We start from the raw sequence: 26,105 nt of genomic DNA on the forward strand, positions 1-26,105 counted from the left end.
GCTTAAATGCAATTCCCTAAATGTGAGTGAGCAGAATTATTCTTACATCAGCAAATTAAATCTTCAAATGTGTGAAAAATCAGTGGATTAAACACTGTCCAAATTTCAAGGTTTAAGGTAGGTAACAGCGGTCATAAACAGGCAGTGATGGATTCTGTAGTTGGTGAGCAGTCAGAGAAAATCTAAGCAGGATGAGACCATCGGCAAACGAGCCCACTTCAGTGAGTGAATACCGACTCCAAATACTGATACTGAGGTGACTAAAGGATGTGGATGGTACCGTAAACAACATATCTAACTGAATCGCCTGGGCTGACTCTAATGACCTCTGCGGGCATCAGTGCCAAAAACCTGCTAATATTTATAAGAATAACCAGTTTGTTGCTTTGATGCTAGAAAAAGCTCAAGATGTCTACAAGTCATCTGGACCCTCTGGTTCTTCCCTGAAGCTCCAACTGCAGTTTGTAAGAATCCATCATGCCTGAAAACAACGAAGAAAACCCTGCAAGAACCCGGGAGGAATAAAAATAATAACATGAACAGGAATAATAATCATAATAGCTGGACTTCTAGTCTTTAAGGTTTCCCAGGCACGGCTCTGTAATGTAGACTCTGTAACCCACCTGCGTGTGTCCATTGACTTCCACCTCCTCAGCAAAATGGACCTTTACAGGGTTGGACTTGAGCTTGGCCCTCTTCTCTGGTGTGATGAATGACGACTTTGGGCCCTGTTGTGACCACAGACAGAGAAAGTTTGGAGCAATTTGTTGTTTTGATACTTTCTAATTTAATCAATCCTGAATGAGCTGCAGATGAATGTTACTGAAGCAGAGTGAGGTTTACTGTACGTAGTAATGTTAAAAAATGTAGATAATATAAGGTTTATTTGTAGAAAACACCTCCGCACGTTGAAAGCAAGGAGTGGAAATCATCATTTCATTGGCTGCTGTTGCTCTTGATGGTAAACAAGGAAACTACACTGCAGACAACCAAATACATGTTCACATAAATAGAAGGACATGTACAGTATGGATCGCTAAAACCTGGTTTCAGTATCTATTTATAGTATGAAAATTTGGTAGAATCAGTAAAGGAATTATATTAAGATTCCCCAACCACTTTATTACATACACTTATTCAACAACGTGTTCATATTAAAGCAAATGAGCAGCAAGTCAATGCATTTAGTGTAAACATGGTCAAGACAATGTGCTCAAGTGCAAACAGTGCTATGGAATATTTTACAAACTGCTGATCTAGTAGGATTTTCACACACACCTCTGGAGAATGGTCTGAAAAAGTAGAAAACACCCAGATGATAGAAAGGCTAAAGTCACTCACTACAATAACCACAGCTTACAACCAACAAATGCTAAATAAACTCTCTGAGCGTACAACCAGTCCAACAACATGTGCCAGAGCAACAGACCACACTTTCCTTCAGCTAAAACAGCAAACTGAGGTTACGATTCACACAGACTCACTGAAACTGGACCATGGAAGATAGAAAAACATTGTCTGATGTGTTGAGGTTCCTTTTCAGCTCCACATTCAGATGGTAGGATTAGAATTTAGTGGTAAATGTTGGGCCCAACATGGCATGGTTCAAACATCATTCACCAGGTCACACAGCTGTACTCCAGTTATATTTACAGTCACCACATCTCAATCCAACAGAGCAGCTTTGGGGTGTGGTGGAACTGGAGATTCTCTACATGGATGTGCAGCAACCGTGTCTTGCTGTCATGTCAATATGGAGCAAAATCTCTGGAATATTTCCAACACCTTGTTGGTTCTATGACACAAAGAAGTGAGGCAGTTCTGGAGGCAAAAGTAAATAGAAAGGTGGACCAGATCACGAGGCCAATGTGTGTGAATCCTGCTGTCATGTTTATATGCACTGTAACAAAGATACATCAGTTGCTAAACTGATTACTAAACAACAACTTCCAGAAGACAGACAGAAGCACGGACGAAACATGTAAAATATTCTTCTTGCTTTGATTTCCTTGCATAAAGCATTAAATAAATTCCTTTGTCCAGAACTCCACTGATGTGTTTGTTCACCGTTAAAGCTGGGGTAGGTGATGTTGGGGAGGTATAAGATGTGAAAGTGGCGCCCTGTCTTGGCTCCTCCCCCTCTGGTTTTGCTCCGTGCGTGATTCAAGGCTTTTCTAGTTCGCAGGTTTTTCCACCAACGATTTTCTCTTTCTCGGCTGTTTAGCAGGAGGAGGCAAATAAACCGAGACTGGTCGGGAAATCCTTCCTGCGTTTTCTCAGCCATGTTTGTCTTCTGAGTTTCTTCTTCACTACTTTGTATTTTCATCCTAACACGCTATTTATATGCAGGGTGTGGCTGTCAGGTATGCGCTGCGGGAGGGGGAGGAGGGGAGCCGGGAGCAGAAGCTTACAAAATATAAGAAATAAACAACTCCATTTTGGTCTGAACGTTTGGATTGGTCAGAGTTTTTACAGATTTACAGTAAACTGAGGGATCAAACTATATTTCTTATTCATGATTGCAAAATGTACAGACTACTGTCACGACGAGGAACCACTTCACCCAGAGTAAAAATAAAGATTATCAACTATAGCTTTAACAAGTACTTCCGGATCACCGACTCCTCTTCTCGAGCTTCCTTGAAGCAACACACCTTATTCAAATGGACGAGTCATTAACAGACCCGTGCAGAACCTGACAACAAGATGTTTCAGACCGTTTTATGTGAATCAGAATTTAGGAAACATTCAGTACCCACAGGACCTGCAGCCCTCGAGGTCCGGAGTTGGCGATCCCTGAGCTAGATTAATGTTTTCTGAGCAATTCGACTGATTCCTTAAAGCTCAGTAATGATTTCTTGGAGCAGCTGTGAGCTCTGAATCACTCTGTAAAGGCGCTTCCGTCAGCACAGCCGCTGATGAGAATCACTGAGGAGCAGCCATTACTTTAACGATCTACTACACCTTAATGCAAACACATGTCAATTTTACAGGTACAGAGAGGTGCATGGCACACACACACACACACATAGAATGAGCAGCTGTGATTGAGTGTGTGTCAAGAGGCAGAGCTTGTGGTCTGAGTGTGGAGTGTGTTGCTGAGGATGTAACATGTTGTCACAGCTAACAGTGATGTAGTGATGGGACCTTGGCGACAGGGCTGTTTTATCATTTACACCTCCTCTCCGGACTCACCGGCATGCTGATTAATGCTGCTGCAGGCCCGTTAGATGCTCGTGTGTATGGACACACTGCATGTGTGTAGCATGTGGCGCTCACATGCAGTATACTCACGTGGGTGTGTGTTTCTACAAGCTAATAGGATGTTAAACAAGAAAAGCATTTAGTTCATTTACTGTAAAGTGCTACAGGGGGGAGGACCAACCATTATCCACTTACAGGAAAACCTTGTCTTTAAAAAAAACAACAACTTGATGCTATTTTACCTCGTACTCAGAGTTAAAATATTGATCATATCAGTCACCAGTCACTGATTAACTACCCAAAGCTGAGAAGTAAAGGAGAATATGTTGCATTGTCTCCTTTATTTGCAAGGAGACAGTGCTGCAGACACCATAAAACCATTAAAAACACATATACATTACACATCTATACAGTTCATCACAATAAAATATAAAATAAATCAAGTAAAATTAAGAGCCACAGATCAAATAAGCTATTTACCAAGCGGATAGAGGTTGGGACAAAACTAGAGGATGCCCTCAGTGAACGACACCTATGCCCATGTCCTTAAGGTAACAGGATATAATAAGAAATCAGGGGGTGTGAGATGTCTGTGGAGATCTGTGCACCTTTTCTCAGGGCTCTGGTATCGTAAAGGTCTTTAAGCAACTGCTGTTGCTACAATTTTACTGTTAAGTTTGAGGATTTTATTTAGAATAAGGCTATGAGTAAGTGATCCAAACCAAGCAGTCATGTTTAAATGAGAATGGATTCAATGAAACATTTATAAAAAAGTACCTGTAGCTTCCTTGTTACACACGCCATGTTATAGTTAGTAGACAGATTCTATCTCCACATTCTAGGTGTGGATGGTTAACATATTTCCACCTATTTGGATGGGTCCTAGTTGTCCTTTTTTCTTTTTTTTTTTTTTTTTTGCATGAATTTACTACAAAATAATTCAAGAGACAGAAACAGTATTGATGTTTTAAACTGAACCAACCCCCCCTGTTTATGGGGGCTTTTCTTCAGTAAACAGTGCCTTGCCTTGGCAGGAGTTATTGCAGGTTTATGCATTTATAATGCAGCTTGCAACTCACCTCTTGCAGCAAGACTTCTACACAGATTCTTTTCACAGTGCTGTTAACAACCTGTGATGTCACATCACAGCCATCTAGCAGGTGCCAGTGATGTAATCTTGATCAACGAGATGCTTTTTCCTCCTCATAACGTGTCCACGGCTCATGCAGACAGACATGAACTATAGTTGTGTTCAGAACCGTGGGACCTCTTGTGATTCTGAAGCATCTGTATGCAAAGTTTAGGGATTTCATCCACGAGACAATTTACACAGGAGTGTAAAATACAGTTACAGTTAATTACTGACAAAGGTTTTGACATGGTGTGACATGTCTTTTTATCTTTTTGGGAACCAAACCAGTCGGTTCCAGTAAATAAATAAATGGAATAAAATCTGCTATAAAACTCATAAAAAAGCTCCTTGTTGGGCTTCATGTTCAGCATTGGAGACAAATTACAAGAGAGTGTAAAGGATTTTTGAAGGATTTTTTTTAAATATAGGGTTGAGGATGACATCTGCTTCCATGTTTAAATGCTTATTTAAATGTTCTCCTGACTCTTGCAGGGTCTGTACTTTACAGGTGGCTGTTATGAGTTAAATACATGAAGAAACAACCAGATCATTGTGATTAGAGAATCTTTTGTGCTGTGTTTATGTGTCGAACTGCAAACTTACTTTATTCTTTATTTGCATCCCCATTAGCTGCAGCTTGTTTATGAGCAAACCCCTTGAACTGTACTAAAAGTGCTACGTTTTGTGTAAATGTGTGTGCGCGTAGTTTGAACCCAGCAGACTCACCACCATTATTCTGAGGACCGTCATGGCCAACGTATCTTGACATTCCCTGAAAAAAAAACCAGAAAGGGACCAAGTTAATATGAGACCCGATACACACTGCTTCATTTCAAGGAACATTGTCTGATGTGAACTAATAGTCAATGTGTAAGTGTGTGTGTGTCTTTGTGCATCCAGCTGTGTAGACCTGATTATTTCAGCAGCTTGTTCGGGGGTCAGGTCATCGACAGCGACGTTATTGATCTTCACAAGCTGGTCGCCAGGGAGGAGCCGGCCATCTGCGGGACCACCTGGACACACAAAACGTCCTTGTGTTGTCACGCCTGAGGGTGTTCAGTTGGCCTGCGCTCATACTGTATACTGGGGCTGCTGATAGCTAGCAGCTTGTATTCTACTTATTCCTTTCATCTGACACCGTTGCATAATTTTCTCATTCTGCTGTCTGCGATGCTCACCATCCGATCACAGGAACACCAGCAGGATCATCATTATAATTCCAGTTAGTATTGGAACAAAAAACATGTATCTATTCCCAATAACAGTCTTTCAGCTTTATACCATCTCCCGTCATCATCATCAGCACTGGTTTTCATCCCAGCCTGAATGACTGAGGGACTGAGAGATATCCCTTTCCTTGCTTTTTAGAAGCGTTTAAATGACAACCGTCCCTCGCTGTCCATTTTTAGCCATCCTCACATCATGCAGGTAAAGAAACTGACACTAAGAAACTGTTTGGCACTCCATAAATCTGCATTCCATGAAAAAAAAAAATGCAAATGAATACACCACTTCTCCCTCATCCTCCTATTTAACCATTTCTATCAGCCATGTGATATTTTTCCATTTTTTTGTTTTACTACTTGTAATTAAATTAGATTTTTTAAAATATATTTCATGCAGCAAACATGCGTAATATAGTCCATATTTAGTTAAAAAAATCAAATGAAAAGAAGAAAAGATGACGACCGAAAAATTAAAAACCGAAATATGTTGTATATAAACATATTCATCACCGTTTCCAGAAAAACCAGCCTAAAAAGATCTGGTATGAAAGGATCTGAAGTAACTTGATTACCTAAATAAGGTCTACCAGTGTGTCAGATAAGTGTCACATGATAATATACAGACTGTTCTGAAACGCCCCTAAGCAGGGACCACCATGCTGGACCTGTTGGGCCTGTGTCCTGCAGGTTTTGGATGTTTCACAGCTTCAATTCAACTGAATCCAAAAAAATGGGCCAGATGGGTGCAGAATATGAGAACAAGGCGATCAGAACCATTTAATATTAATCAGGTGTGTTGCAGGTGAGAAACATCTAAAACCTGGCCCAGCAGACCCAGAGCTGATGATCCCTGCCCCAGAGTCTGAAACGCAGCCAATGAAGAGGCATCACCACAAAAACATCATGAAGACCAAGGAGTTCTCCAAACAGGTCTGGGACAAATGGTGGCTGGATGTGCAAAGCACAGAGCAACACACACTAAGAGACCGTTAATTGGCTAGTTTTATACACTGACATTTTTCCTTTTACCTTTTTTTCCCCCATAATAACAAATATTTTGGACCTTTAATTGTGTGTTAAAATCCCTCCATCCTCCACCACCAACAACTATTCGTCTTACTTTGAAGTTCAAATAAAGCATCAAAACCTGTAGTGTGAATATGTCTGTAAGTCCTGCATTGTCTTTGTTTCTGTACAGCAGCAGGTAACTCTGTTATTTAGTTATTTAATTGTGATACAAGACATGGACAGATGCAGGTGACACTGATAGGTCTGAAATCGCCTTTGAAAAGAGGAATCATATTTCACTGTCTAGATGCTGCAGAACCCGCCAGAGACAGAAATAGAGAGAGGAAGAACTGAGACAAGTCTCAGCAGTCCAGCCACTAGAGAGGTGAGCATGTGTGTGTGTGTGAGAGAGAGAGACAGAGAGATAGAAACAGATGGTGACAGTCCAGACTTGAGCCAGACAGGAGATAAAAGGTTCTGTAATCTGGCCCTGGACCTCAGGGGAATGCAGAACCATGTTGTTCTGCACATCAGCACTGAACTGCACATCAGAAAACAGACAAACAGACTGAAAAATAACAACTGAATCTTGAAAAAATTAGAAATAAAATCAAGCTCCAGGAACCTGTAATACTATAACTGCAGCTGTTAGACTACCCATCATTTCTGATAAGTGACCAATGATGAATCCATGTTAATATTATCATTTCATGCTTCATGGCTGCACCTGAGGTGTACCGTCTCATTTCAGTCTGTGGTTTTTGCCTGATGTAGCTGGCCAAATAATTATGTTTACAGCCTGGAACAAAATGGTTTTTGCCTCTTCAGTTAATTTGGCCTTTATGAACCAAACTTTGCAGGTGTGTCATTTGTCTTTTATGTTGTAATTTAGTATTTTGATAATAAATTACAATGAAAGCAGCTGCTCTGAGTTATTTGTTGCAAATTCCCAAAACAATTACACTTCAAACAGCAGACCAGTAAGTCCACATGCGCTAACCAGTTTATGATGACATTACAAATCTGATGCATAACTCTGAGCCTTTGGTTTACCATTGAAGTTAATAAATACATAATTTAATTATGTATTTAATGAGTCATGTAAGGGAAAATGCCCGATGAGGTGTCCATTATCAGAAATTAATGGACGACACCGCCGCGAACCTCCGCAAAGTGTGCGTGACCGTGTGGTCCAGGGAGCTCAGTGTGTATGAACTTCTGGCAACCTCCGGTGGTTAAACGTGAAGCCTATGTGGAAGTGCATAAAACTGCAGTTCCCCCTTCATCCACTAGGGGCTGCAAAACAGAGCAAATCCCCATAGACTCCCATGTTAAAAAAAACCCCAACTTCACAGCAGAAATAAACATGTTTACAACCTGGTTCAAAAATCCGTCTTCGGTTTAATATGTCAGGTTTACCTTCATGACAACTGTGGCGGGAGTGAATGTTTTTTTAATGCTGGAGCATTATTGCAGAGAAACACGCACAGTCCGCTGGACCGCTGCAGAGTGACATTAGAGCCACTCTGTCCCTCTTTGAGAGATCTGGTGCTTCATCACAATAACTGATTAAATATTATTCAATACGGTTGAAACAATATGATAAATATTTTATCTGCAGTGACTGATTTGAACTCGGTGGAACATGAACATAATACAGTAGTGAGATGGGGAGGGATCGGGAGACTTTTTTTTCCCTTTCTCTTTTCTACTCTGGTTATTGCTCAACCGACGGTCTAAATTTACCTGAAAAAAAAAAAAAAAAACTTCAAAACTGGCAGATAAGATACTTTCCATGGGCCGCTGTTTGACATAGTCCTTCCAGATAATCTTCCTGCTTTTTGATTTGTCCGTTTGTCGCTAACATTACTGTTGCCATGGTTACCAACTGGCTTTTGAGCCAGCGCAATGATTTATAATTATTCGACTATTTGACCGAACTTTTTTAACTGCTGTCCTATATCACTTTTTAACGGACACCCTGCAACCAATCAGAATTGAGATCATGGTATAATAACCGTCAAAGTGGAACGAATCTAAGTAAAAGCGTAAAATTAAGTCTGTTTTTATTTGCTGCTTTGTTTACAACAGAAAGCTGTCATTTCTGATTAAATGAACTAAATTTAATTTAGTTAAGGAGATTAGTTTGACCCAAATGAAGGTTTTCAGGCATATTTTTTTTTTACCACCTTTGATAATTCAGTCACTCTCTTAACATTAATCTTTATTTTATCTTGCATAACAAACAGTAAGTGACTGGAAAATGCTCCTCAGTCAGCAGAAGAAACAAATCAGTTTTCCCTGAATTCTTCTAAGTTCTTCGAGACTTTTCACAGAGAATACTCCCTGTGCTTTTTTTAAGTAACACCACCTACTGCAAAATTTGAAAAATGCAAGACTGTGGGGGGTGCTGAGAGTGAACAGAGGGTGGGGTGTGAAAACATGAGCAGGATTTATTCAGTGACATGGTCAGCTCAGCCGGCATCAGTCAGATGGAGAGACATGCAGTTTCACAAGGCATCTTACATGTATTTCAACAGCAGCATGTTGCTGACAACTGGACAAGTTTAACACTCAGCATCTTCCCACTAACACCAGCTCTAGCTGTCAGTTTAAGCCAGAGCAGCCAACGGTGAAATATGCGTCTGGAAATGACTGAATATCATTATTCTATGTTTATATCTGCATACATAAATAATGTAATGTAATGGGAGCAACATTTCAACACTTAGCTTACATGAAATGCAACTTTACACATACTCTGGACAGCTGAAGAAGTCTATATGGGTTATAAACTGGTACACTGTATTATTAGCATTAGCATTATGAAAAACAAGCTAGATTATTTTGCATACTTAAAGCTGGGGTAGGTAATGTTGGAGAGCTAACAAGATTTGAAAGTGGCACCCTGTCTTGGCTCCTCCCTTCTGGTTTTGCTCCTTGCGTGATTCAAGGAGCAGCTTTTTCCAAGGAGCAGCCGGGTCGGAAAATCCTTCCTGCATTTCTCAGCCATGTTCGTCTTCCGAGTTTCTTTTTTACTCCTTTGTATTTTCATTGTAACATGCTGTTTATATGCAGAGTGTGGCTATCAGGTATGTGCTGCGGGAGGGGGAGCCGGGTGAAGGAGCTTACAAAATACAGGAAATAATCCACTCCATTCGGTTCTAACGTTTGGATTGGTCAGAGTTTTTACAGATTTACAGTAAACTGAGGGGTCGAACTATATTTCTTATTGTTCATGATTACAAAATGTACAGACTACTATCAGGGCGAGGAACGGCTTCACCCAGAGTAAAAAAAAAAATCTCTTAGCAAGATGACCTACCCCAGCTTTAAGGTGACATGATGAGTCTAAAGATCTGGAAAGTTTGGAACAGCAGGAGTGATGGAAAGGCTACAAAACAAGGTTTGAACCAGCTTATTTTAGTGGTGCTTTAGGTGGTTTTCATAACAATATATTCATATGCTGTTTACAGCTCAAAGAAACTATTTTAGGGGGCACTGCACCTTCTTTTTTTTTTTGTCTTGTCCAGCATTTAAGCAAGCAGACTGATGTTCTGGATGCTGTGTTCTGCTGAGCAAATTTATTTTGCCAAGGGGAACTTTTGTAGATGTAATGATCCCCTTGTATTTCTTGATTCTTATTTTATTTTTCAATTTGTTTTGGATAATAGCTTGTATTACAGAGTTTATGCTGCTGGACCCGACCGGAAAGGACAGGAAAGGGGCAGAAAGAGAACAGAAAAGAGAACATAAAAAAACAAAAAAAAAACAAAAGAAAGAGATCAATGCATACATGTATATGCACATACATACCCACCTACATATATATGTATATACACTCGCACATACATTATATATATACATATATACATACATACATACATATACACATACATACACATGCATACACACACATGTACACATACATGCATACATAAAGATAGATATACATACATACATATACACATACATACACACACATATATATATATATATATATATATACACACATATACATACTCACATACATACACATACATATACATACATACACATACACTCACACATATGCATACATATATACATATCCATACACATACATACATACACATACACATAAGTACACACACATACCCACCCACACACATAAATATATACACCCACACAAGCCAACTCTAGATTTGTGGAGAACAAAACCGTTGACAATGATGAGGACCAGAAACTAGCAAGTTAAGTCAAAAAGACAGAAAGAGAGCTACCTGCTGTTAGTGAATAAACTTGCTGGATGACTCAGTGACTGTGACACATGCAGAACATTCATGCAGAACATTCAGAGTGGAACGTGTTTAGAGAAGAGTGATCATGCCAATGTGACCCCGCCCGCCTACAGCTAGAGGAAGGCCAGGAGAACCCAGAGACCCGGGTAACCGACAGTCACCCCCAGGTACAGATCCCAACCCCCCCCACTCCAGAGCCAGCCATGCATCTGCCCAGGAGGTGGCGAAGGAGGTGCCCAACCAGAGTCCCCCGCAGTCAGGGGGAACAGGCCCCAGCAGGCCCAGGCCGGCAAGGGCCGATCCCGCCGGGCACCGGCCACCTAGGGCAGACAGAGCGCAGGCCCCAGGGCCCCAGGGCCCCAAGAGCCCGCGAGCAGCCCCCCGCCCCCGCAGGCAGAGGGCACAGCCCACACCGACGGAGGACCAGGATCCCCAGACCGCCACCCAGCGGCAGCCAGGTCGCACCCCAGCGCACCAGCTGCGCCCCCGGGTACAGGACACCACCCCCCCACCACCAAACCACACACACATATACATGCATACCCCCCCCCCCCCCCCCCCCCCCCCCAACACGCACTCCCCTCACACATATACATGCATACCCCCCCCCCCCCCCCCCCCCCCCAACACGCACTCCCCTCACACATATATATGCATACCCCCCCCCCCCCCCAACACGCACTCCCCTCACACATATACATGCATACCCCCCCCCCCAAACACGCACTCCCCTCTCAACCCCCATCCACACAACCCTCTGCAATCCATGCACATCATCCATCACATATACAACCCCACCCCACCTCTACTCACTCACCCATACCAAGTCACACGAACCCCAATCGCCCCCGCCCCCACACACGCTCACCCCCCCCACACACACGCTCACACCCCGCCACCCCATCCCTCTACTTCTACCCAACCACACATGCCCCACCAAATACCCCTCCACCACCCATAGCCCCCCTCCAAACTTCACCCTCACTCACACATCCCATTCCGCATATACACCCCCCCCTACACACACACACACACACACACACACACACACACACACACACACACACACACACATACCCTCACTCCTCCAACACAGGCACACCCCAATACAACCCACGCGCCAACATACCCCTCCACACACACATCTACTCATCCTCACACATCCCTATCCCCTACCCACCTATATCCCCAACCCTAATCCCCCCCCAGCCATCCCACCATCCATCTGTAACCCCATACACCCACTCCCACACATCCTCACCTCACCCCTCCATCATGTCCCATGTGAGATACCTCAGAGGGGGCAGAGGACAGGATGGCCCCGATCAGGGCCCCCATAATAAAGGGCACTGCACCTTTAAACACTCACAAGCAAGCACACATCCACAAACACGCTCATATTAGTCCCACAGCGCATTTCTTTAGCTAATGTAATTTTGTGTGCATGTCTGCAGGATCAGCAAACAGAAGCCGCTCCCCTAAGAGGTTTCTCTTTTGTCGGTTTGTTGTGTGCATTGGTCAGAGGTCTGCAGTAGCCTGGCACTGCTCCACTGATTCATTTGCTGAGGAAACTTAATGCAAAGCAAATACTCTGCTCTGGAAACAACACTGAAACACGCTTAGTTCTCACAATTTCTCCTTCAATCGTAATACTACTCCATCATTGATAGGGATGCGCTCCTGTTTGCTTTATGAGTGTCAGTGCTGGCCAGTCTGCTGGGTGAGGTCACAGTCAAGATGAAAATATCAAAGCAGGAGAGATGAAGATTTAGGAACTTCTGCTAAGAGTCCTCATCAGCACCATCAGACAAGCAAGCATCCCCTCTCATTAGAGTGGGAAAGGCAGATCCGGGGTCTGGAAGTGGTGTGTAAAGCACAATAAATGCACAATAAAAGCCAGAGGCTTTTAGCAAAGGAAATATGCTCTTGGTAGGTACAGCATAATACAGGTCGGTACTGGTGGAGAGGAACCAAGCAGACCTAACTGGGCTCAGCTGAACTTGCAGCATCAGCTATGAATCTAAACACCCAGAGATGATGGAATCTGCTGCTTTACCTCTGAGAGCACAGTGAAGAGATGCTCTGCTTTGTTTTAGGATCAGTGTACAGCACAGAAAAATAAAAACACCTAAGATCTGTTCCTACCTGGGGTGACCTCCTGCACCAGGATGGGGGTCTGACAGGAAAGAGCGAGGCCATGAGAGTTGAGGTTGGGGTCTCTTTGGATCTGAATGTTGAAACGGAACGGGTAATTCCTCTGATCAGAGCTGCTGGACTCTGCTAGCTTCCCATCCACTGCAACACGATCTCTGGAGGGCAAAATCAGAATCACATCTTACTGCAGTGACTTTCTGACAGTTCAACAGAACGCTCTGAAAAACAAGCTCAGCATCATCAAACATGCTTTTCACTCATTGTAGTACTGACATCAAGCACATATCACAGTTTTGTGTATATATGGGATCCTTTTTAGACAAAAATAGTTTCATTGTGAGTAACTTCATATTTATCTGTATCAGAAAAAAGAAAGAAGAGACTAAAAAACACAACTTGTAACTTGTTTTGTTCTTTTAGATTACAATATATTCAGGTATATTTGGTGGATCATCAATACAGATTACGGCAAACTAATGTCTAAGAGACCCGTCTCGCTCGGATCAGCTGAGACTGATGAACTTATCAATGCATCTAAATATTGATGAAATCAGAAGTTTACCTGCTCAGAGAGTGAGACCTGCTCCCTAAATCTCTGGACCGCCTCAGCCATCTTCCCACCACCTGCTCCACCCGGCTGGTCCTGCGGGATGGGGAGCGACTCCTGTCCTGCAGCTCCATTTACCTGGCAGGGATCAAACCATCAACAAGTCATTTATCCTGTTTAACAAAGAAACACCACAACAAGTACAACCCTAAAGCAATGACATGATCCAAGTAAGACATGAGTAAGAGAGCTCATGTGTTTCCCTGTTTTGGCCTGAAACATGGTCCATGTGAGCGCACAAACGGCTCCATCTGGCAGAGACAACATGCGCGTCGAGTAAACAAACTCAACATGTGCTCTCCTGATTTGGCAGGAGTCATCTGTCCTAAATGGGGCAATATAGGCTACTTAAACTAATGAGAGTGTTTCCATGATGACAGTAAACATGCATAATGTCTTGAAAATGTTTGCTGTTGGAATCGCTGATCTGAAGAGAGACGATGGCACTGCTCTGCATAACAGGACAGAAAACGAAGCGTCAACAAGAACAGCTCCTAAGAACTTCTCTGTGTGATCATGTCTTTGTCAGAGACAGTTTGACTGCATGTTCAGGTCTCTCAACACATCTACATCAGGTGTGTCCAAAGTTGGTCCTCCAGGGCCACCATCCTGCAGGTTTTTGATTTATACCTTAATTAAACAGATCCAGCAACTTATGAACTTCTCCACAATGACTCATTAAATTGAATCAGGTGTGTTTTAGCAAAGATACATAAAAAACCTGCAGGATTGTGGGCCTCGAGGACCGGAAGAACTTGTAAAATACAACATGGAATCTGTAAGATGGAGCCATTTTATTTCTAAAGGTCTAGACAACTTCCAGATACAAGTTATTTGTTATCATTAATATTGATTACAGCAAAGAATGAAAGAATGTTAATGTGGTTCCAAATTATCCTGAGAAATGACTGAATGTTCAGCACCAAGTTCAACCACATCAGATGGACAATATAGTCCTTCACAGCGAGCGTCTGCTCAACTGAACTGGATCACACAACAGTACCAGTCAAAAGTTGGACCCAAAGGATGAACCAATTAGATTCATTCAATTCAAAACAAAGTAATGCATTGCACTGACAATGTCCTGTACAACATTACTTTACTCCGCTGCAGGAACGTCCCTGCGTTCCCCGAGCCGTGGTTGCCATGTATGTGAATGTCTGATCTGTTTGTTTTAGACAAGAATAAACTGAATAAATGTTTTTAGCAAATGGTTAATAGTAACTAACAAGAGTGAAATGGCTGACATTTGAAACAGTAGTGTTATAACAAACACTTAGTTTGGGTTTTAGTTGGTAGAGATGGCTCAGGGAGGTTTATTTCCACATTTTGTTTTAAAGAAATTCATCAAAGTCACTGCAAATTTACCTCTACCAAATGGTAGGCCAGGATCTTAAAGGGTTAAGTAGTGCCAGCATGCACTGCTGATGCGTGTGTGTGTGTGTGCTTGCCTGGACATGTTGCCATAGAGATGGATGTGAGTGAGGTACCAGCTCGTGTCTTCACTTCTAGACTTCATAGAATAAAACCAAGACGGTTTATTACTCATATAAGTTTTTATCAAATTGAAATTCTTTTATTTGACTTGACATATCAGTGGGAAGAAACTCCTCTGTGTGTTATGTCAGCTGATCCGTCTAATTGATTAGCTGCAAAAATCATTCTGCCGTCAGAGATCTGAAAAGTCCGATGGTGCACAAGATTATATCTCATAACAAATATAATTTCCTTCAGTGCACTCGGTAAGAATCTCCAGAAACCTCAGCTGGAACGTGGATCTAAAGGGAGGGGGGCAGTTCTTCAGGAGAGCGTTAATAGATCTAATTTACACAAGAACACCTAATTGATGAGCTGCTGGGTGCTTCAGCCTTAGAAAAATGTTTGTAGCTTCTAGCACAGCATGGACTCATTACAGCTTTCTTCATCCTGCTGTTTGTGGATTTACAAGGAAGCAGAGTTCTTGCTGCAGACCGCAGCGTCTTCACGGCATTGCTCAGTGTATCTACATGGTGAAGATACAGGAAAGTAAAGTGATAAATAACAAAGCTTTCAAGTGCAGTAACGAGTAAAGTAATCTCATTACAATTCAAATAAGTAATGAGACTATTCGATTAAAGCAAAGCATTAACATTAGTCCAATTTATAATTACTGTCTTCATATAACTAATTATATAAAAATAATGGTCTAGCTCAAGTCAACAGGAAGCCGCTGGCTGATTAAACACAATCAATTGATCTGAATGAAGGCTAATTATTGGAAGCCATAGTTTATGTCCCTTCAAACACACACAACTCTGACACAAACTAACATGTTTCATTTAAGTTGAGAAAATTAAAAATATACATTCCTACAAACCAAATGCTTGTGACTAAAAGTAGAGTTCAGATTCAGGAAGCTTTGTCTGATTTTACAAGAACTAAAAAGTAACTTAGACAGCCAGCTGTAAAAGATGCAGCATAAAAATATGAAATCGAGTGTTTTTAATAAATACAAACTGGATATAAACTGTTTTAAGTTATGTTTAAAAGTTTTTATTTAAATGTTTGTTGAATGTTTTTCTTTTCTAAATTTAAGTTTTTGACTTATTTTCAAGTAGAAATAATTAAAATTTCATACATAAAAAAAGCAACAACCATATTTTACCTGAGAAAAACATTTTTTATTTCATGTATGAGTTGTAAGAATCCGTACCGAATGTGCTGTTTAGTGGAACAGAACAATAACCAGCTCTGTTGGTGGCACCGCAAGAAAGAAAGCATTGTGCAAAATTCACAATTACAAAAAGCTTTTAGAGGAAAAGCTTTAGGTTTTAGAAAGGTCCTCTGATTTATTTAGTTGTTCATTTTGCATGACATGTATTTGGAGGGTTGGTGAGCTGGCATGAAACAACCTAGTGGGACATCTGGGAATTGAACATGGGCTGAAGCCAACAATGATGTCACTAACAGCACCATGGAGCCTAACAGGCTGTTAGCCATGAGTTATGAGCCAACTGATCCAATGGTCCCTTCAAGCCACAATAAGCAGCAATATCAATAGTTCATGATTTCCAATAAAACCCTTTCATTGGCTCCTTGTTGCATGGCAGCAAGGAAGGTGGATATAATGGACACGGGTCTCTGCTGTGTCTGTGGGGTGTTGTCTGGCTAATTCATGAACCCACAGCTTGGTAGTGACATAAATGGCCATTGTGGATCCCTGCAACATGTTTACATCAGCTCACTGCTGACCGCCAAATAGCAAATTTCCACGAGTGAGGACAGCTCCAGTTGCACATGAAAAGAAATCCAAAATTTATTTTTGCTTTAAATAATCTTGGAAGGTAGAAAACTTGAAACACAACCTCCAATATAAATATTTCTTATATAAATTTCTATCCTGAGCTACAGAGCACAATGCTACAGAAGCCAAGAACAGCCATGATTAAAACAATTAGGAGAACATAATTATTTTCAGAAAACAAGTTAAATAAATATCTTAATGAATTGAAATGCATACCGTATTTTTAGGGCCACAAGGTGTACTACATTATAAGGCGCAGCCTCAATTATGGAGTGTATTTTTGGCTTTAGGTCATACATAAGGAGAACCGTGTTATTGGGTGCATGTTAAAACAAAAGTAAAACAAAGTAGTGAAAGCAAAACAGTGAGTTTGGCTGAACTTTATTCTACAGCAATACCGGTATTTAATTTAAAATACACACACATTTTTGTTTATCAGTCTGTTGTAATAAATCCATCAAAGTCATCCATCCAGTCAGCCCATCTTCTGTGTTGGAATTGAACGGCTGGGCAATTTCACCATCAAGCATACTGGGTTCTCGCTCTTCGTTGTCAGAATCAGTGACGTTGCTGGGTGGCTGTTCAGCAATGATACCGGCTTTTGCGAAAGCTCGGACAACAATCGATGGAGATACGTTAGTCCAGTCATCCACAATCCACTCGCATATGATGGCTTAACTTGTTCAATGCCGCCTCCCAGTCTTTGTGAAGGCGTTTACTGTCTCTCATCCATCGCTACCATGACGTTTGCAACTTAGCTTTAAATGCCCTGTTCACACCAATGTTCAGCGGTTGTAGTGTTTTATTTCCTCCCGGGATGATGGCGAGCTCAGAATTCAGTTCTTTTACTTGATTTTTCACGGTAGCGTTGGTACGGGCGCACATGGAGTCGCAAATCAACAGAGACGGTGTGAAAAAAGCCATCCAGTCTCTTCACATACAACTCTCCCAGCCACTCCTCCATGTTCAGATTTTGGGATTCAGCTCACACATAAGGCACACCAGGTTAAAAGACGCACCGCCAAATTTTGTGAAAATCAGGAGCTTTTACGTGTACCTCATGGCCTGAAAAATACGCTAATTTTCTTTTTTATTTCCTTTGTTTACAAAAATAAGAAGGTGAGCAGAATAACAAATACATGCTTTCATTTAATGTCATCTGTTTGTAGTATATTGTGATGGACTGGCGAGCTGTTCCGGGTGTACCCTGCCTTTTGCCCAAAGACTGCTGGGATAGGCTCCAGCTCCCCGCGACCCTGAATTGGACTAAGCGGTTAGGAAAATGAATGAATGAATGTTTGTAGTATAACCACTCATTTCAAAGCTCAGCTTGATGAACTTGTGATATTAAAAATAAAAATAAAAATCCTAAAACAACAATGCTATGTAGCATGAATGAATGAATGAATGAATGAATGAATGAATGATGTGATCTTGAGACAACAGCATAAAAAATAAATACTAGCAGCCATGGTTACTTTTGGCTTCTCTTTTAAGGAACTCAAAGCAGAGAACTACTAACTAAAAAACTAATGAGTGAAAAACACATTTTCTATCTGCTGATGCTTCTTTCAAGCGGAGTCAGATTGTTAAAATATCAATCAGTTGCAGAGGTGTATAATCCAGGTGCCATAAAGTAAAAGCGCTGCCAAGTTTTTGGATCCACCGGTGCATTTAGAACAGATGTTTTCCCTAAAAGACTCATGAGAGATACTTGAACTCCTCCACCTGGGGCAGGACCTCATTTCTGATCCGGAGAAGAAACTCCAACATTTTCGCTGAGGACCATGGTCGGAGATTTGTATTTGTATGTGTGTGTTTGTTTCAACTGTGACAGCTTGACAATCTTAATTCATTCTAGATGTTCAGTGTAAAGTCATTGGTTAGTTTCAGTGGAGTACTAGAAGTCTTTAAACAATGGACAAAAGAAAGCAGTCCAATGATAACATGAAGATAACTTGTCAGGTTGCAAAATCCACTACTTCCACCAGTTTTGCAACATGTCAACACCTAGTAAGATAGTTACCAAAGCAACCATAGGTGTGTGTCCCAGCTTCTTCTCACGCTTTGTTGACATTGTCTGCAGCTGGATTAAACTTTCTCCAACTCCTTACTAAAGCCCGAATCTACTAAAGATTTGCAGTTATTAGAGAAAACAAACAAACTTCACTAACAGCACACACATAGTTGTGTCTTTCTGAGTTGTATAATAGCTTGTCTGCATCAGTTAGTCTGTCTACATCAATGAATATGCAACAAAGGGCTGTTCACGCGCTTTTCTGCATGTGTTGGGACGAGAAAACGTAAAAATATTCATTTAGTACCTACAATGTGATCCATCAAACCTGGGAGAAACTTTGCTGATAGAAACTGCGCCGATATTTAACAGGTTTTAAAAGGACGTGCAAACAATCCTAGTGTGTAAATGCACACATGGCTGTGGTTATTATCATAAACAGACATTAAAACAAAGCAAGGAGACACAGAGAAGGAATTTTTCACCGTCCTGGGAATATTTTTGGAGTGAACGAGGAAAAAATCATTAAAACAGATACAGCTTTTCAGAACTGGGATTCCCCAGATGTGTTAAAATGTAAATAAAGTGTCGCCAGATGGTCACAGTTATCAGGTTTCCATTCATTCTGCAGTCATTAACTGAGGGAAGCACTTTTTTCCAGTAGCTGGATTTTTCTAGGGTGCATTCACATCAGGATAGGCTGCTAGACTCGGTCCGATCGGGGACTTGGCTCCATTGTAGGTGGGTGAATCCACGCACACCAAGATGGTATTCATGCTTTACTGTGGTGAAACGAGTCAAACCATTAGAATAATAAATTCCTTAAGCAACAGGATAGATAGTAGATAGTGTGTGTGTGTGTATGTAGGAAGGGAATGTGTGTGCACATGTGTGAGTGTGTGTGTGTGTGTGTGTGTGTGTGTGTGTGTGTGTCTGTGTGTGTGTGTGTGTGTGTGAGTGTGTGCGTGTGTGTGAGTGCGTGTGTGTGTATGTGTGTGTGTGAGTGTGAGTGTGTGTGTGAGTGTGTGAGTGAGTGAGTGAATGACTGAGTGTGTCTGTGTCTGTGAGAGTGAGTGTGTGTGTGAGTGTGTGAGTGTGAGTGTGAGTGAGTGTGTGTGAGTGAGTGTGTGAGTGAGTGAGTGTGTGAGTGTGTCTGTGTCTGTGAGAGTGTGTGAGAGTGTGAGAGTGAGTGTGTGTGTGAGTGTGTGAGTGTGTGTGTGTGAGTGAGTGTGTGTGTGAGTGTGTGTGTGAGTGTGTGAGTGAGTGAGTGAGTGACTGAGTGTGTCTGTGTCTGTGAGAGTGAGTGTGTGTGAGTGTGTGAGTGAGTGTGTGTGTGAGTGTGTGAGTGTGTGTGTGAGTGTGTGATAGAGTGAGTGAGTGACTGAGTGTGTCTGTGTCTGTGAGAGTGAGTGTGTGTGTGAGTGTGTGAGTGTGTGTGTGAGTGTGTGAGTGTGTGTGTGAGTGTGTGAGTGTGTGAGTGAGTGAGTGTGTGAGTGAATGAGTGTGTGAGTGAGTGAGTGAGTGAGTGAGTGGGAGGGGTGAAAGGACCTTGGTGCCCGGGGAGCGCGGCCGGTGCACTGTGGCGCGGCCTGGCTACCATTCAGTGGCGGTCTGGGTGTCCTGGCTCTCCATTGGTGTGGGCTGTACCTTCTGCCTACGGGGGTGGGGGGGTTGTCTTCGGGCTCTTGGGGTCCTGGGGCCCGCACTCTGTCTGCCCTGGGTGGCCGGTGGCCGGCGGAGCCGGGCTTTGCCGGTCCGGGCCTGCTGGGCCCCCCCCCCTCTGCCACCTCCTGGGTGGATGCACGACTGGCTCCGGAGCGGGGCGGTTGGGATCTGTGCTTGGAGACGGCTGCCAGCTGCTCGAGCCTCGGGGTTCTCCAAGCCTTCCTCTTGCCTGTGTGAGGGCGGGGCCACATTGGCATGATCACTCTTCTCTGAACACGTTCCACTCTGTATGTTCTGCATGTGACACAGTCACTGAGTCTTCTGCAGGTTCATTTACTAACAACGGCTGGTTTTCTTCCTTGTGTGTCTAATTTAGCTTGTGAGCTCTGGGTTTTCCTGATAGTTGATGGCTTCGTCCTCCTGCAGGGGGAACATGACTCCAGTGTGTATAGGTGTATGGATGTGTGTATCTATAAGTGGGTGTGTATGTGTGCTTATATACATGCAAATGTATGTAGGCTGTTCTCTTTTTCAATCTTTTTTTTTTCCTTTTTTTTCCCTTTCTCTCTCTACTTTCTCTTCTTTTCGATTCTCTTTCTGTCCCTCTTCTGTCCTCTCCAGTCCAGTCCAGCAGTACAAACTTTGTAATACAAACAATTATGCAAAATAAATAGAAAAATAAAATTAAAATCCAGCATATCAAGAGGAGCATTATATCTATGATGCTTCCCTATGATGCAAAGTAAATTTGCCCAGCAGAACAGAGCATCCAGAAAATCAATTTTGCCTGCTTAAATGCTGGACACGACAAAAAAAAAAAAAAAAAAAAAAAGAAAAAGAAGAATAAATCCACATTCTCACCAAAGGGGGCGCTGCACCAGTATTTAGCAAAAAAGAGGACAAGACCTGCGTGAAGAAGAAAACGCTGTTGCGAGTTAAATATCGAGATGAATCTTTCGCTGTTTTGGGATTTTTTTTATTTTGTCTTGTCAATGAACGCAGTAGGAACAGAAGACAAAGCAGAAGACGATCGCTATGTTTTTACCCACAGTGCAAAGCAACGGCAAAATGCAGGAAGTCATTTTTTTGGAGTCCACTTCCTGTATTTGGTCCACTAGAAATGGACTGAGACCTGTGTTTGTAGGCGGACTAAGTCCACTTCTTTGGTCTGAATCAGAATTTGTTTGGTGTGCACATTCCCCAAACAAAGCAGACTTTCTGAGCAAACTGACTAGACTTTTAATAAAAAAGGCTGATGTGAATGTGCTCTTAGATTAATGAGTGCAAATGATTGCACCCATGTGCAAAATATTTCAGGTCAGTGCACAGAAAAGCAGCCTTAGAAGTAGGTGATTGTTTAGATGGCTGGCTTCTATATGGGTCAATTTAGGAATTCCTTAGTAGAAATAAATTAAGTCTATTTTGGAAACAAGAGACTGTGTCATATTTATTTATGTTTTCTTTCTTTTTTTAATGTACAGTAAACACACCCTTTACTCACCCCTCAGCTGGTCACTGAACGTTCCACCATGGTTCCTCATTGACTGGGATGTTTGTTAATTCGCCATTTCATGATAAAATCTGAGCATTTGTGATGTTTTTTCCTTTTTTCTTTTTAAAAAAAAAAAAAAAAAGTTTGATCCATTATATTTTTTAATGAGCAAATCTCTGTGGATTACTGGTTAAAATGACTAGATGACTGTTAGTCATAAATTAAATGATCTTTTTTTGTTAAATCAATAACAGACATGTTGAGGTTGGATTTGTAAGTCAATATAATGTATTATAATACAGCCATGGTAGTCATATCTTCATATCTTGACCTTCACTTTAGCCTGAATAACCACTAGGGAATGATGATGATAATAAAAACGTATCAAACTCCATAAGCAACCATGATGTTTAACATTTTGTCCCATATCTGCCAAATCCCACATTTAAGAGAACTGAGCTTCACTTTGTTTTTTTTACCCATATGTGAATTGTTTGAATTTTATAAAGTACAAAACCTATTCTTTTAATCTTATGCAGGCTACTTTCATATGTGCTCCTGAATCTACATATCCAATCTGTGTCAAAGCGACCTCAGTTTGAACCGTAACAGAAGTGAGACACATGTCACTGTCCACTGCACCGGTGGAAGAGGAACGCAGCAATGTTTAAACATGGCAATACTCAATCATTTAAATATATTTTGCTGTTCCAGCTGTGCAAGTCGTTCCAAATTGAGACACAAACATGTGAAGCATCCCTATTCCCTATAAACATTACGCTCTTCATGACGTAGTGGTTTCCTCTGCACATGCGTGTCACTTCAGGGCCACACAAAATGATAACGCTGATCACACAAAATAAAAAGAAAAAGAAAAAGGATTTCGGATTTGAGCATTAAAACCTGCACTGTGCCTTACGCTTATTTTTACTTCATTTTAGAGGTTAGAAACGCACACACACAATCGTTCATTTCCCTGTCACAGACAACCTCACATCACCAGTCTGAATCACCTGGACTCTGAGGGAGGAACAGATCCCGACAGTGAACATTCAGGAAGAATCACTTCGCTTTGCATGATGGATGAAACTGAAAGCATAAATGAACGCGTTAAGAAATGAATGAATGACTCATTTATTGACGTAATTAACAACAAAACATTCAGCAACAAGCAGGACGAGTGATTTTTACAGAGAAAATACTGAATAATCTAATGGAATTAAAATGAATCACTGTGTATGAATGAGAGGATGGATGTGAATGAAAGCACCGGCGTTGTGTTGTAGTTCCTGCTGGGAAACAGTAGAGGGAAGAATGAACCCATGAACACAGCTGTGGACTGATGCTTGAAATGAATGAGTGAATGATCTCAGCAGGTCTGCTGCAGTGAGCGGCTGCAGGAAGGGATCTCCCCTGATGATGGGCATTAACACCATCCATTAGAGGGAAAAAAACGCTTGCAGAGGAGAAGAAAAGGAGAGGAGGGGATGGGAGAAGTGACAAATGCAGGAAATTGAGTGAGATGAAAAGTAAAAACAATAATGACAGAAGAGGAAAGGAGGGTTTAGTGATGAAAGTTGTGAGTGACATAGCCAGACAGCAGCATCTCCTGAGGAAACTGAGTCATAGGAACATTATCCATCCATCTGTCTGCATATAACCCCCCTCCTTTCTTCCTATCAGCTCTTTGGTACTTCCTATTCCATATCACTCGCATCACATTTGCTTTACTCACAGTATCTCCCTTCAACCACTTCTCAGGTTGCAGAGACACAACGGAGAAGGTTGCTTATGTGTTAGGGTCAGAATCACACAAAGCTCAGGTATCTGGTGACCTCATTAGCAAAACGGACCCGCAAGCAATAAAATGATAGCTTTACACAAAAGTTGCTTCCTTCTTTAGGTGGATAAACCAGGATAGATTACAACAGTCTGTGTTTTTCTCACAACAAATACCAAGGTGAAGCATTGAATCCCCTCCAAATCCACAAACATGTTTATTTCCTAAGTAGCTTTTACTATAAAGGTGGTAAAAACCCAGGGAGCCACATCCATCATGATAAATCTGTATCAACATAGTAACTACTGTTTTGCAAAAGAAGGATTTAATATAAAGGACTGAAAAGGAAAAAGTCAAAAGAGATTCCTGGGAACCTAATTCTTTAAGTCTATTTCATATCACCAGTACAGACGTTACTGTGAGAAAAGAGCAGGCTTGTCTCAGAAAGGAGGAAGGTTTCTAACACACTGGTTTGCAAAATTCAGAAAGGGACGTGAATGGTAAAGGGTAAAAAACAGTTAATATTAAGGGATCTCAGATTGTTAATGATTAATACAGCAGCGGCTGATTGTTACAACCAATTCTTGGCCTGCCAGCTAACACAGATGCCCTGCCTGTTGTGAGATACATTTCAGTCAGACATGTTCAATTTCAATTACATTCCCTGCATAATATATTTCTACATAATTTCTTTGACATTTTAGAACGAATCCAACAATCAATAATAATATTTATCTGCAAATATAATAATATCCTCCTGACTACCAGTAGTTCAATTTGTCCTCTGTGGAGGACCTTTGTAAACCTAAATATTTCCATCTCCCTGAATGCCACTGAACTAACACCTTTTGGTCTTTAAAGAGGACATTTAGTGCTTTTAAATGGTACCTCGTTTGTGGGGGGTGGGGCTTTGTGAACTTTCTGTCTCTCTTCAAGAAAAATGGCCTCCATTGCAACAAGCATGTTTTATGGGAAGAGCAAAAGAGCAAAAGTGCATAATACTTTTCTTTGTGCTAATTTTTACTTGAAATTTTGTAGTTATATTTTTATTGAATATCTTATAAACACATTAAATAGTTTCTTAGATAAATATAACTATATTTTACCACAATATATAAAGGTTTCAGCAATGTCCTCTGTAGTGGACATTTGTAGTTACACATTTTTTTTCCTGGTAGTCAGGAGGATATGTGTGAGGCTTGGACATAATGGATGCCGCTTATGCTTTAATTATTATTACTATCTACATCTCTTGCAGCAGCGTTTCTTTGGAAGGAGCAAACAGTCGGGTTAGCATAGAGAAAGAGATGAAACATCACGTTCCTTATGTTATAAACACAGAAGGTCCAATGAAAAATGAGATCTGAGTAAAGAGGGGTCCCTGTAGTGCCCTATGTCTCACGATGCCCCTTGTAAACGATTGTTTTCCCCTTGTATAGTTTAAGGCAGCATATTAAAAGCCTGTTAAACAGGTGGAGCTGCACCTATTCACGCGGATATTTCTAAGTTCGCCACGGCGACAGAAAGCTGCAGAAGCTGCAGGCAGGTACCGTCACCACCAGTGATCGGATGTTGTTGCTGGCAGGGTTACAGCTCAGATCCAGTCATGCATTATCAGACTCTGGCTCAGTCCAGAAAAATCTGTTCCTTCTTCATTTCTAACATCATTCTGTTTAATGTGAATATCATAACTGGACACCAACGCCTGAATACGCCTCCCTTTTCCATCTTATTCAAGTATTTTCTTCCTCACTCCCATTGTTTCCCTGCCATCCCGTTATTGGCCATGTAATTACTCTCTTGTGTGTCCCCTCCTCTCTTTCTATTAGATTATTGTTCATATGGAAGGAATCAGATTTCTCACATGCTCTCTGGCCTCCAAACACAAATGCAGAAATGGAGCTTTGAAAGCAATGCATTACTTTTGATAAACATATAATCTAATCCAGTTTTAGGATTTATTTCAAATTACACCATAATTTAAATAAATCAAATGCAATAAAAAAAAAAAAAAAGATGTTTTGTTAATTCATTTCCATGTTTTTTTTAATGCATATGACTGGTGTATCTGGGTGTGTCAGCACATACACACCCACCCAGTTGGACCAGTTCATAGTGATGTCATAGGGCTTGTTGGTGGGGTTTCTGATATGATAATTCATCATTTCTGCAAAACTCCTCCTTAAAAGGATCTGCAGTGACCAGAGGAAATAAAAAGTGATAATATGAGATAAAACTCAATTTACTTCACAGTGGG

General features: G+C 41.4%; 1 protein-coding gene across 1 annotated transcript in view; it reads right to left on the reverse strand.

The window, feature by feature from the left end:
• The window catches only part of frmpd1a (FERM and PDZ domain containing 1a), a gene marked incomplete at both ends in the record, with an annotated part of 34,172 nt that extends 20,487 nt beyond the window's left edge, over positions 1-13,685 (reverse strand). The window contains 5 exons of the mRNA XM_079265117.1: positions 624-728; positions 5,063-5,108; positions 5,247-5,349; positions 12,996-13,159; positions 13,567-13,685. Coding sequence (XP_079121243.1) covers positions 624-728; positions 5,063-5,108; positions 5,247-5,349; positions 12,996-13,159; positions 13,567-13,685 — 537 coding nt within the window. The remainder of the gene's footprint in view (positions 1-623; positions 729-5,062; positions 5,109-5,246; positions 5,350-12,995; positions 13,160-13,566) is intronic.
• Between the last annotated feature and the right edge of the window lie 12,420 nt (positions 13,686-26,105).

The sequence above is a fragment of the Telmatherina bonti genome (assembly GCF_933228915.1).
Source record: "Telmatherina bonti genome assembly, chromosome: 3".
NCBI lineage: Eukaryota > Metazoa > Chordata > Actinopteri > Atheriniformes > Telmatherinidae > Telmatherina > Telmatherina bonti.